The sequence below is a fragment of the Plasmodium gaboni genome, chromosome 8 (assembly GCF_001602025.1).
Source record: "Plasmodium gaboni strain SY75 chromosome 8, whole genome shotgun sequence".
Classification (NCBI taxonomy): domain Eukaryota; phylum Apicomplexa; class Aconoidasida; order Haemosporida; family Plasmodiidae; genus Plasmodium; species Plasmodium gaboni.
The window spans coordinates 1,064,546-1,078,826 of NC_031488.1; the positions used below are offsets into that span (position 1 = coordinate 1,064,546).

The 14,281-nt window shown below is 19.6% G+C and overlaps 2 protein-coding genes across 2 annotated transcripts; both read left to right on the plus strand.

Annotated features, from left to right (window-relative positions):
* Positions 1–2,214: 2,214 nt before the first annotated feature.
* Positions 2,215–8,293, plus strand: PGSY75_0831100 (surface-associated interspersed protein 8.1 (SURFIN 8.1); the record flags this gene model as incomplete). Its single annotated transcript, XM_018785419.1, has 3 exons — positions 2,215–3,010; positions 3,217–3,482; positions 3,629–8,293. The coding sequence occupies 3 exons, from the start codon at positions 2,215–2,217 to the stop codon at positions 8,291–8,293; spliced, it is 5,727 nt and encodes a 1,908-aa protein (XP_018642386.1).
* A 1,743-nt stretch (positions 8,294–10,036) lies between these two features.
* PGSY75_0831200 (putative DnaJ protein) lies at positions 10,037–12,962 on the plus strand (the record flags this gene model as incomplete). The annotated part of the gene is made up of 2 exons (XM_018785420.1): positions 10,037–10,144; positions 10,236–12,962. The coding sequence occupies 2 exons, from the start codon at positions 10,037–10,039 to the stop codon at positions 12,960–12,962; spliced, it is 2,835 nt and encodes a 944-aa protein (XP_018642387.1).
* Between the last annotated feature and the right edge of the window lie 1,319 nt (positions 12,963–14,281).

Here is a 14,281-nt window from a genome sequence, read left to right on the forward strand (position 1 = left end):
AATTTTTTATTTATTAATTTTATTTTTTTTTTGTTTTTTTTTTTTTTTTTTTTTTTCATAAGAGTAAATATATATATATATTATAGAAAATTATAATTACATATATATAAATAAGTGTGGGTATACTCTTTTCATGTGTAGTATATATGAGGAATATTATTGAAAAGAATAAAGGAAAAAAATATTTTATATTTTTGAATATATTAAAAAAAAAAATATATACGTTGTTTTTCGATTTGTGTTTTACATAATATTTGTTTAAAGTGTTATGTTTGTCCTTAAATGTAATAATATATATATATATATATATTTATTTATTTATTCAATTTTTAAGATGGTTTTATAAATATTACATATTATGACACAACTATATACGATATTTAAGTGAACCTTCTTTTACGAAAGATATAATTTTAAAAAGAGAAAAAGAATTGTTTTTTTTATTAAGAAGAATAAAATTTTAAATATACGATAAAAATTTGGAAATAAAATAAAGTGAAAATATATTTAATGATTTATTAAATGATGAAAAATATAAAATAAAATGATAAATAATATAAACAGATAAAGATCCAAATATACATAATAAAATGTATACAATATGATGGAAATTAATGGATAAAGAAAGAAGGAAATTTCCTTTATTCAAAGTTAATTTTTTTTTTTGTATCTTAAAAAATTAATAAAAAAAAAAATAAAAAAATATATATATATATATATATATATATATAAATATTCATTATATTTCTTTTTTAATTTTGAATATGAAACATTATAAAATAATATCCCATAGTTCACATTTTTATTCCTTTATATAGAAAATAAAAATGATACGTATATAAAAAAAAAATGAAAAAATATATATATTTTTACATTTTTAAGAATTATTTACCAATATATTATATATATATATTTTTATTTTTTATTATATTTATGCTTTGAAAATACGTAAATAAAACTGATATCGAAAGGATTATAAAGATAAAAATAAATAAATATGTTTGTATGAAAAAAAAAAAAGGAACATATACATAAATATATATATGTATGCTTCAATTTCTATTTAAAATATTTATGTATTTTCTTATTTTTATCATTTTTATATAAAGAAAATAATGTTGTATTCTCATTTATTTATTTATTTATTCATTCATTCATTCACTTTACTCTTCTAAATATATGTGTACACTTATTATTATCAATGTATAATAAAAATGATGGAACAGTAACAAAAGTGATAGCATAAAAAATGATATAGTTGGAAAAATATACATATATATATATATATTTAAAATGTGGTCGTTATCCTTATGGATTTATTGAAAAAGGAAATAATAATATAATATATTAATTTTTTTCTATATATTTGATTTTTAAAAAGTGTACGTATTATTAGGTAGAAATATAAAAAAGGTCCAATATGGTCTACAAAATTAAATAAATTAAATATATTCTCATATGTTTTAAGAATATAGGATAATTGAATAGTCATGGATTTATTTTAAATAAATAAATAAATATATATATATATATATATATATATATATATATATGTTATATGTATTATATAAAATTATTAATTTAAAATTATCTCGTAATACATTCATTCGTTGTAATAAATTAATTTGAATATAAATTAAATTATACTATATAAAAAAAAGATAATAATTTTTAAAATTATAAAAATTATATAAATTTTGATTCACATCTAGATACAATAAATAATTTGTAAAAATAATTTTCCTTAATGCACATCTTTTCATGATATTTTTATTCAGGTTTAATAATGAATGAAATATATTATTTATAGGAATATTTTTATATTATGGTATTGATAAATATATTTTAATTTTAATATCATTTTTATGATAAGTTTATTTATATTTTGTAAATATCCGATATGTACAATTTTTTTTTTAATGTATTCTGATATATATATATATATATATATATGTGATATTCAAAAAGGATTCATAAATAAAGAAAAAATAAAAAGTGCACTAAATAAATACATGTGTGTTTATTTAATATTACTATTTATTCATCAGTAATATATAGAACAACAACATATTTGTGAATATATATATTAGTTATTCTTAAATTGTATAATATATAAAGTTTTTATTAGTTATGTATTAAATGTATTGTTTATATGAAAAAAAGAAAAAAAACAACAAAAAAAAATAAAGAACAACTTATATTTTTATGAATTAAATGGCTGTTAAAATACATTCTCCAGTATCCGAAATAAGGATAAGTTCTACTACATATCCTTTATATTTTACTGTTTTTTTCGAAAGGTTAAAAAATTATGTTTCAGAAAGAATTATGAAAGTAAAGAATTCAAATGATTATAAAAAATTATGTAGGCATTTAAACTATGACATCGATGATGTACAAGAAATATTTTCTACACATGATTTGTTAAATATTCCTCGAGATGCTAAAGAAGTATCATGGAATAAAAATATTGAAAGGCATTTAGAAAGGGAAATGCGTACAAATTCAGAAAATAAATGTAAAAGAATTTATCCTTTTTATCCAAGAATTCAAAGACACAGACGAAAAATGTTGGAAGATTATTGTGAAGAAAGGGATAAAAGAAGAGATGAAGTTAAAGCTTCAGATAATTATGAACAAAAATGTTATGAATTTAACCAATGGGTAATTATGAATGAGAATGCAATTAATAATTCTTTTAATAATAATATAACGGATGATGATAGAAACAAAGGAGCATATAATATTAATAAAAATTGTACTTTGAGAGAACGGCACATTTTATTTGAAAAAATGGAGTGTACAAAAAAGGAGGAAGAAAATAAAGACGATGAACCAGAAATTGTTGAGGATACTAATGGGGATAAAACTGAAGAAGAAGATGACGACAGTGAGAAACCGGAAGAGCCTAAAAATGTTGTTAAGTCAATACATGGACCTAATTTTAGATCAACAGTTAATTATAACCCTAATGTATATGAATATGGAAATAGTGCATTTTTGTTTCCTAGGTCAAATAGAGGTATGTATAATTATTTTGTATATATAATAGCTATAATTTAAATTTTTTTTTTTTTTTTTTTTTTTTTTATTAAATGTTGTATATTAAATAAAAAGAAAAATAATAATTATTATAATTATGTAGATATAAGTTTAAATATATTTAATAAAATATATATAAATTATTATATAAGTTTTTTACTTTAGATATATTCCAGGAACTTTTCGAGTTACCATTAGTTGGACATTCACATATTACAGGTACACAAGGAGGTACTCGAAATAATTTGAATATGTATTTTTTACAAAATATCCCGCATCATATTGAAGTTCCACCAGATAAAGTTCCTCCTGTTCGACTACCAACTCCTAAGATTACACCTACTGGTAATCCTCCTATGCAAGTAACACCATATCTTATATTTATTCCTATAGGTTTGTTAATCCTTCTAATTTCCATAATCCTGAATTTAATGGATAAAGTAAGTAATGAAAAGAAATACAACATATATATGTGTATGTATATATTAAAAAAAAAAATAAGAAGAAGAACATTATATTTTTTATAATATATATTATGTGCAAGTATCTTTTTTTAATTAAATATATATCTTTTTTTCTATTATAGAAAAAAGAAATGATACCAGTTAGAAAAGAAGAAAAAATTAAAGTGAAAACTGTGGTTCCTTCTGCTGTGTATATAAGAATAAAAGAACTAGAAAAGTTACGTGAAGAAATTAAGGAAAGAGAAAAAGAAAAATTAAAAAAAAAAATACACGTTAAAAAAAAAGTTAAAATTATAGAGGATCCTTATAAAATTAAATTATTAGAAAGAAAGAAATGGTTATGGAAAACAATTATAGAAATACATATGTTAATTTTAGAAGAACAAAGAAAAGCAGAATGGGAATTTAATAAAGGAGATTTTTTAAATATATGTATTGATGAATTTTCAAGGCAGGAAAAAAAATCAGATATAAATGTAATAACAAGTGATTTGTTATTTGGTGAAGAAAAAGATGTAGAAACTATATATATGATGAATAAGCAAAGCGATATGTGGTATAGATGGATTGAACGGCATGAATATATGTTAGAAAAATGGAAAGAAGAAGAATGGTTTTTAAGATTAAAAGAGAGTTGGAGAGATGAAGAAGAAGAATATATGAAGAGAGCGTATAAAGAATTATTAATTAGTTTAAGAGGTGATAAATATCATATGTCTCAAAGACAAAAAATTATTTGGAGAAAATGGATTGCAAAACATCCATTTAGAGTTAGAGAATTTGTTATAGATAAATGGTTTAATAAATTATTTGAAGAGCTTGAAAAGGAAGGTATCATATCTGATGAAGCCATAAGAAAATTTTTATCTTTACATGAAGAACAATATAATGAAGAACAAATCGAAGAATTTATAAAATATAAAAATAAAGTGTTGGTGGTTATATTATGGATAAAAATATATATGTCAATATTGGAGGAATATATAAAGGAAGAAGATATAGAGAGTGAAAAGTTATTTATAGATACATCGTTTGAAGAATTAAAAAAGAAAAAAGAAATAGAAGAAGAAGTGATAGAAGATTTGAAAAAAGATATATATGGAATAGATAAAATGAAAGAACTTGAAAAGTATAAAGGAGAAGATTGGTTTAAGAAAATGCAACAAGATTGGATTAGAAGAGAATATAAATTTATTTCATCATATAATTTGGGAAGTAACGATGAAGAGGAGTTTTATGAATTTGTTAAAAAACCAACAATGGAAATACAGAAAGATTTATTAAAAGAACAATGGAGGAATATAGAATTAAAATGGATTGATGAAGATAATGATGAAGATTGGATGCAAGATGAATTGTTAAAAAAAAGGAAGTATATAAAACCTGAAGATAAAATGAAGCATAGAATTATTAGGGAAGATGATATATATAGCGAAGAATTAAAAATTTATGATGAAATAGGAAAAAGGAGTATTTATTTATCAAATAAAAAGGCATTGAAATGGAAAATCATCATTGAAATACATTTGGAGGTATTATGCGATTGTAAAATGGAAGAGTGGGAGAAAAATAAAGAGGACTTTTTAGATATATGTATAGAAGAATTGGTAAAAAAACAAAATGAAGATAAAAAAAATAAAGAAGATTATGATTATATAACAAATGAAAGTGATATTTACGATGTAGTGGAGAATACCAAATCATTTTGGAATACTTGGACAAATAGACACAATTATATGTTAGAAAAATGGAATAAAGAAAATTGGTTTGTTCAATTAAAAAATGAGTGGGAGAAAGAACAAAATGAATATATGAGAAAAACATACAAAGAATTATTAATAAGTCTAAAGGGTGACAAATATAATATGTCGCAGAGACAAAAAATAATTTGGAGGAAATGGATTGCAAAACATCCTTATAATATAAAAGAAGAAATTATAAATAAATGGTTAAATCATTTATTGGATGAGATAGATAAAAATGGTATTATTAGTGACGAAGCTATAAAAAAATTTTTATCTTTAGAAAAAGATATATCAGATAAGGAATTACATAAATATAGGAAGAAAAAATTAGAAGTAATTTTGTGGATTAAAATATATATGTCTGTTTTGGAAGAAGAGAAGAATGAAGAATTAGAGAAAAAAAAGGAGTCCTTTTTAAATACATGTATAGATGAGTTAAAAAAGGAAGAACATTCTGAAGAAAATGAAAGAATGATATCAATGGTTGATGAAATGAAAAAGGGATTTCTTATATGTGATAAGGGGAAAAATTACAAAAAGTGGAAAAATGAAGAATGGTATAATAATTTGAAGAAAGAATGGATAAAAGAAGAAGACAAATATATAGATACTACAGATGTAATCGAAAAAGAAGAAATATATGAGGATGATTTGTTAAACAATCCCCTTATAGAAGTAGAAAAAGGTGTATTATTAAAACATTGGAAAGATATGTATATAAAATGGATTGATGAAGATAATGAGAGAGATTGGTTACGTATCGCAATAGATAAAGATAATATAAACACAGACGAAATGAATGAAGACATAAATAGAATGATAGAATTGAATAAATTGGATGATTATTCAAATAAATTGCATGATAATAAAAGTATCAAATGGAAAACTATCATAGAAATTCATATGGAAGTTTTGAACGACTGCAAAAATGAAGAGTGGGAAATGAATAAAGGGGACTTTTTAGAAATATGCTTGGAAGAATTTGGAAATATGGAAAATAAGGAATATTCCAATATAATAAATAACATGTTAATGTTAGAAGAATTGGAATATAAATATTTAAATATGGATGTAATAGAGAGACAAAACAATTTGTGGAATATATGGATAGAAAGACACAGATATATGTTAGAAAAATGGAAAAAAGAAAAATGGTTTATTATATTGAAAGAGAATTGGAAGAATGAAGAGAATAAATATATGAGAAAGGCTTATTTAGAATTGTTGATTAGTTTAAGAGAGGATGTTAAAAATCCAATGTTACAAAGGCAAAAAATTATATGGAGAAAGTGGATTGCAAAAAATTTATATCATATAGAATCAAATGTTATAAAAAAATGGTTTGATAAATTATTAGAAGAAATTGAAAGAAAAGGAGTTATAGATTTAGATGAATGTAAAAATTTAATGCAGATGGAAGAAAATGAAGAATATTTGGAAGTATTAAAAGAACATAGGAAAAAAAAATTAATATGTATCATATGGATAAAAATATATATGATGATAATTGAGGAACATAAAAAGGAGGAATATTTAGAAAGTAAAGAAATATTTTTGGATACATGTGTAGATGAATTGAAAAGAAATGAAAATTTAGAGGGTAATGAATTATGTGTGGATGATATGAAAAAAAGTATCCTATTAAATGATCAAAAAGAAGAAATAGAAAAATTAAAAATGAAAAAATGGTATAAAGATTTGAAGAAAGAATGGATAATTGAAGAAGATAGATATTTCAGATCAATAATAAATGAAGAACATGATGAAGAATATAAAGATATAATAAGAAAGCCATTAAAAGATATTGAAAAAAAAATATCAAAAAAGCATTGGGATTATATTCATTTAAAATGGATAGATGAAGATAACGAAAGAGATTGGTTAAAAATTGCACGGAATGAAAATGAACAGATTAAATATTTACATATAAATGAGAATGTTAGGAAAAAAAAATATGTACCTTTTTATATAGATGATTATGGAAAAAAAGGAAGATCAAATAAATATAAAATATATAGAAGAAAAAGGAAAAAATGTCAAAATAAATTAAAAGAAAATAATGCTATGAATAAAGATATGGATATTTTGGAAAAAAGAATGGAATTTTTAAAAATTTGTTTTGATTTGTTAAAAAAAAGAACTTTTAATTATATAAATATATGGGAGAAAAATAACAAATTTTATGATGAAGCAAATGAAATAATGAAGCAATTGGAAGAAAAGATATTTGAAAGGCAAAAAATATTATGGTATAATAGAGAAGAAATAAATAAAATGTCAAGAAAAAAATGGGAAAATGAAGAATGGTTTATTATTTTGAAAAATGATTGGAATGAAGAAAAATCGTGTTATTTGAATGAAATACAATACGAATATAATATTAATAATTTAATAGAAGAAGAAAAAAAATATTTATACTTGAAGAAAGAAAAGATAATATGGAAAGAATGGTTATTAAAAAATTTTAAAAATATTGAAGAATGTGATAATGAAGATTGGTTTAATAATTTAATGGAAACATATAAAATAGATGAATTATGTTCAATTGATATGAGTGAGGAAATATATAATCTTGGATTGGAGAATAATCTAAAAAAAAATGTGTTAAAAAATATAATATGGATTGATATATTTATGGAAGTTTTAAATGTATGTGAAGAGGAAGAATTGGAACATAAACAAAAGAATACGTTAGAGTCAAAAATGGAAAATCATAATAAATTATTTTATGAAAAAAAAGAAGATTATATTAATAAAAAAGAAATGGGGAATTATATAAATGATATACAAACAAATGAAGGAAATCAAATGGATATTCCAAAATGGTTTGATGAATATCAATCTGATGAAAAGAGTGGAAAACAGAATAGTATCCAAAAAGATGAAAAATCGTTTATTAAACAATTAGAAGAAGGTGATGGAGAAAGTGATATAAGAAGTGATGCTTTACAAGAAAGTTATAAGATATATAATAACAAATTGATAGAGCAAAAAATTAATATACTTCGAGAAAGTTACATTAGAAATCAAAATGATACATAAATGTTATTATGCAAAAATTATGATGCTTAATAAATAGATAAAAGAAAAAAAGATAAAAGAAAAATATTAATTAAAATTATCTGTATATATAATTCTAAAGATCAGTATTATATTAACAAAATTTACTTATAAATATATCATAAATAAATATCAATTTTTTTTTAAGTTTAACACCCAATATAAAAAAATAAGAAGGCTTATGTAATATTTCGCTTATTATTTTTTTTTAAAAATTTTATATATAATTTATAAGAGATCATTATATAATATATTATATATAAATATTTTACTGATAATAATTCAAAAAATGTAATATATATATATATATATATATATATACATAATATTTATATTATGTTGTACTTATTTAAAATTTCATTTGATGTTAAAATATTTAAAATGATTATATATTTTGTATTAAATAAAAAATTCTTTCTTCTTTATATTAATTGAACTAAAGTAATTCAAGTTTAATATTTATTTAACATATAATTTAAGAGATAAAACTAAATATTTATATAAGACAAGTTATAAAGATATTGTACATATATATATATATATATATATATAATATTTTTTTAATTGAACATTTAATTGAAATGTTCACATTTAACAAAAACAAAAAAATTTCATGATAAAATTTATTAGTATATAATAGTTAAAAAATAATTGAAATTAATAATATAATAAAATATGATATCAAAAAAAATTGATAAAAAATATGATAAGTATAAAAATTTGTATTTTTATTATATAAATGGAGATAATTAAAAAGAAACAAATTAAAATAATAAAAATGTTTTTATATTAAATTATTAATATATTCTTAACTTTACAAATTTCAATATTTTTTATTTTAATTTATTTTATTCATTTTTTGATGTTGTGATATAATATATATATATATATATATATATATATATATATATATATTTTGTTGATATTATATATTTATATAGGTCTTAATATATAATATTTGTAATATATAAATTAAATGATTTCTTTTTTTATATGAACTTTTCCTTATATATATACTTTTTTATGAAAAAAAAAAAAAAATAAAAATAAATAAAAAGTAAGATTTATATATTATGAAGGAATAAGGATATAATAATAATAAATAAAATAATATTATTATCATTAAATATGTCCTTTTTTTTTCTATAATATAATAATCATGTTATAAATTTATAATACATATATATATATATATATATATATATATATATGTATTCCCATATTTATATATTTCTTTTATAAATATTAATTTATACATTTTATATGATATAATTTCGTTTTAATTTTTTAATTTTTTAATTTTTATATATTAATATTTATATATGTTTACGAATTTTTATATTTAAAAAAATATATAATTAAATTATGTTAATATATATATATATTATCTTTTAATATGTGTTCCGAATAAATTACATATATTTGTATATTTATATTTTAGTGATATATGATAGGATATTCATAATATAAATTGAATACTGTAATATATATGATTTTTCTTTTTGGTTTTATGTTTGTAAGTTTCTTTTTTTTATTATTCTTTGTCTATTATAATAACATTTAAGATAACATATTTTGCTAATTTTAAATTATATTATTTTTATATTGTATTTATAAATTATAAATATCATTATTCCTAAGAAAAAAATATATATATTTTTTGTTTACACCAAGTTTATATATATATATAAAAACAAAATAAATATCTATAACTGGTTAAAATATATGTTTGATTATTATAAATATAAATTTAAAAAGGGATGTTTACCCTATTTTTTAGTAATTAATGTTTTTATTGTTATTATCCTTGGATCTATATATGTGACTTTTCTTGTATGTAAACAAAAAATATAAATATTGTGTAGATAAAATGTTTTTAATATGTGTTATATATATATATATATTTGTTTTTTTTTTTTTTTAGGATAAAAGTACGTATATAGGAAATTCATTTATTGCAACCGTCAATTTTTATAGATATGGAAGAAGTTTATATGCCACAGAAAGATTCAGTGAAATTTTTGGTATTCCTTCTAAGGATAAAATAAGGAGTAAATTAAATATAAAAGAAAATGAAGAAGACGATCTCATATTAATAAATAGATTTGTAGATGAAGATGAGTGTAATGCATTTCTATATATTACAAATCTGATGAAAGATTTAAAAAAATATAAATTATGGAATAATTATAGTGTAATTCCATATATTAATGAATACAATATAGTGAATAAAAATAAGATTGATGAAAAATTAGATAATGAAATTAATAAAATGAAAAGATTTTCAAATGATAATAAAAATATAATGTATAATATATGGTTTAAAGTAATGAATAATGAAAGAATGAAATATTATTCTTTAAAAAATATATTAAAAAATACCTACAAGGAATTGAAATATCTATATAAAATTCGTCGAAAAGTAAGAAAGAGAAGATGGAATAAATGTAATAATATTATTTATATATATGGATATTTTATTGAGTTAATGTTGAATGAAATGTTTGAAGATTGGCTTACTGAAGGAGATTTTTTTTTGGATGATTTTAAATTGTTAATAAATTCAAATAGAATTGCATGGAAAGCATTAACAAATCATGTTCATTATTCTTGTAAAAATATTATGACTCAAGGTTTGGAAGATGTAATACGAACAAGAAATGAAAAACGTAATTATAATAATATAAATAAAAGTACAGAAAAAAGAAAAAGAAGAAATAAAAATGAAAACATTTTATGTGTTAAGATGCAAAATATGGACAATTATAAGAAATCAATATTATCATTGAAATATAATAAATATCCATCATATGATTATAAAGATTCTATTGGTGAAGAACTAAATATTGATGAAAAGAAAAAATGTTTTAAGGTTAAAGAGAAGAGACATAAAAGAGACAAATTGAGAGGTAAATATATGGAATATGAAAATATGAAAGAATGCATGAATCAAAAAGAAAAAAAATTAAATGAATCTATAGTAAATAATTCAGATTTATATAAATACAAATCATATAATATAATATCAAATGATATAAAATCTAATAATATCAGATCAAATGATATAAAATCTAATAATATCCAATCAAATGATATGAAATCTAATAATATCCAATCAAATGATATGAAATCTAATAATATCCAATCAAATGATATACCATCAGATAATTTTAAATCAAGAAAATCACGAAATTTAGAAGAGGCAGAAAGTATTTTACCAAGTGAGACACATTTTAATAATTGTAATAAAAAAAAAGCATATTATTTAGATGAAGAACGCGATGAATTATTTTCTAATAAAAATTCGAAACAAAAGGTTAATGATAATGCAGATGAAGGTCCTTCAAGATCACGAAGTTTTTATGGTGATACAAAATATTATGATATATTAAATGTGAAACCAGATGCAAGTTTCAAGGATATAAAAGATAGCTTTTATAAATTAGCTTTAAAATACCACCCAGATAAAAATGAAAATAATATTGAAGCGAAAATAATGTTTCAGAAGATAAATGAAGCTTATCAAGTATTAAGTGATGAAGATCAAAGGAGAAAATACGATGAAGGAGAATTCAATGAAGTAAATGACACTTTATTTATGGATCCATTAATTTTTTTTATGATGTTATTTACTTCAGAAGAATTATTTGATTATATTGGAACATTAAGAATTGCTACCTTTGTAGCTTTGGTATTCAAACACGATTTTTTTGTTAATGGAGTTTTAACAACAAAAAACATAATAAATAAAGGAATTGAAAAGGAACAGAAAAAAAGGGAAGTAGAACTAGCTATATTATTAAGAGAACGATTACAACCATATGTTGATAGTAATGAAGATTGGGTTGAAAATATGGAGAATGAAATTAAAAAGTTGTTTGCATCCCCATTTTCGTGTTCCATATTAGAATCCATAGGTTGGACGTATGAAAATGTGTCCAAAGTATATATAGATGAAATTAAAAATAAGTGGGGTATAGGTTTATCTTTTGCAAATATAAAATTAGCTTATAGAACTGTCCGAGCTGTATATTCTCATGTAAGATCTTTTTTTAATATTATTTTTACAATAAAGAAATTAAAACGAGCTTATGAAATTATGGATTCCATAATAGATGGTAAAGATGTTAATGAGCCTATTTCAAATGAGGTTAATAGTATAACATGTGATTCAGAGGGTAGCTCCGATTACAATGTAATTCCACCTGATAATATTAAAAAGGATACAATATCTAATAATTTTAATAATAATCATAGTGAACATGAAAATAATAGGAAAAACGTAATTGAAACGTGTAGTACAATTAGTAAAAATAATAATAAAAATGATTTAAATGATAATAATTCTCCTGTAACATATGAAGAAAAAAATAAAATTTTAAAATCCTTCATAATTGAATTACTAACAGTAATTTTATGGGATATAGAAACAACAGTTAGGAATGCTTCTGAAAAGTTTTTAAAAGATGAAGGAGTAGATATATATGTGAGACTAAAAAGAGCAGAAGGAATGTGTATTTTAGGAAAATTAATGCAAAAATGGGCAAAAACGAAAAAAAATGATAAAGATATAAATAAATTCGATTTTATAAATCATACAAAAGAGGCATTTGAAAAAGCATCATGTGTAGATGTTGACGAAGTTGATTAAAAATATGTTTTTCTTTTTCGTTTTATTTTTTTTCATTGTTTTTTTTTTTTTTTCTTTTTTTTCTTTTTATAATATTTTATTCATTATGCAGAATATATCTACTTATTAATTAATTAATATTTCTTAAAAATATTTTTAATATAATTAGTTAATTATTGTATATTATATATATATATATATATATATATATATACATATTACATTGAGTTATTACATATACATATTATTTGTATGTTTATATTTTTAAAAATGTATTTTATAATAAGATGCTACACTTATAAAAAGAAATATAAATATATAAGACAAAATATAAATATAAATTTGTAACATTAAAAGGAATAATGAAAAAGAAAACATATATATATATTTATTTAATATGCATATACATGGAAAAAATATATAATTATTTTTCTGTATTGTCAAGTTATTAAAGTATATTCATATTATATATTAAAGAAAAATGTAATTTTTTGTTTTTTTCTTAATAAATATAAGTTACTACCATAATGAAGTTATTATTATGTTCATTTAGCATGTTCGAATTTTAGGGGGAGTTGTAAAACATACAACATCAAATATGCAAAGCGTCATATATCTTATCCTTTTTTTTTGAACGTATTGGATTGAACATAGCAATTAATATATATATATATATATATATATATATATATATATATATATATTAAAATATAATCATTTTTTTTATTTTTAAATGTATTTATTATTCATATATATTTCATTATTTTTAATTTATATTTGAACATTCATTTTTACCATATATGTATAAATATATTCTTTAAAGGTATTTTTTTTTTCTTTCTTTCATTTTTATGACAAATTAAGATACTTTAATTTTACACAAATGAAAAATATGCAGTATACACATTTCAGTATAAAAGTTTTTATATTCTTATGTTTCTCATAAATTTATGATTATAATTCTACTTTATTATATTTTCCTCTTTTTTTGTAATAATTATGTCTGAAATTTTATTCAAGGAAACTCTTATGTATTCAAAAATATTTATATAAAATTAAATAAAATAAAAAAAAAAAAAAAAATTAAACTATGAACATATTTGTACCATATAATTTGAGAATACATAAAAAAATTTGATAATAATGAAAAGTTGATTTGAAAAAATTTAAAAAAATCATATCAATGATATATATTATATAAGTATATAAATTTTTTTTTCTTTTTAGCTATTGAAATTTAAGGAAAATATTTTTAAGTAATCTATATTAAGATGAAAATTTATTTTTGCGAAAATTTTGTAAATATATATAAATATAAATAATTATATATATGTATATAT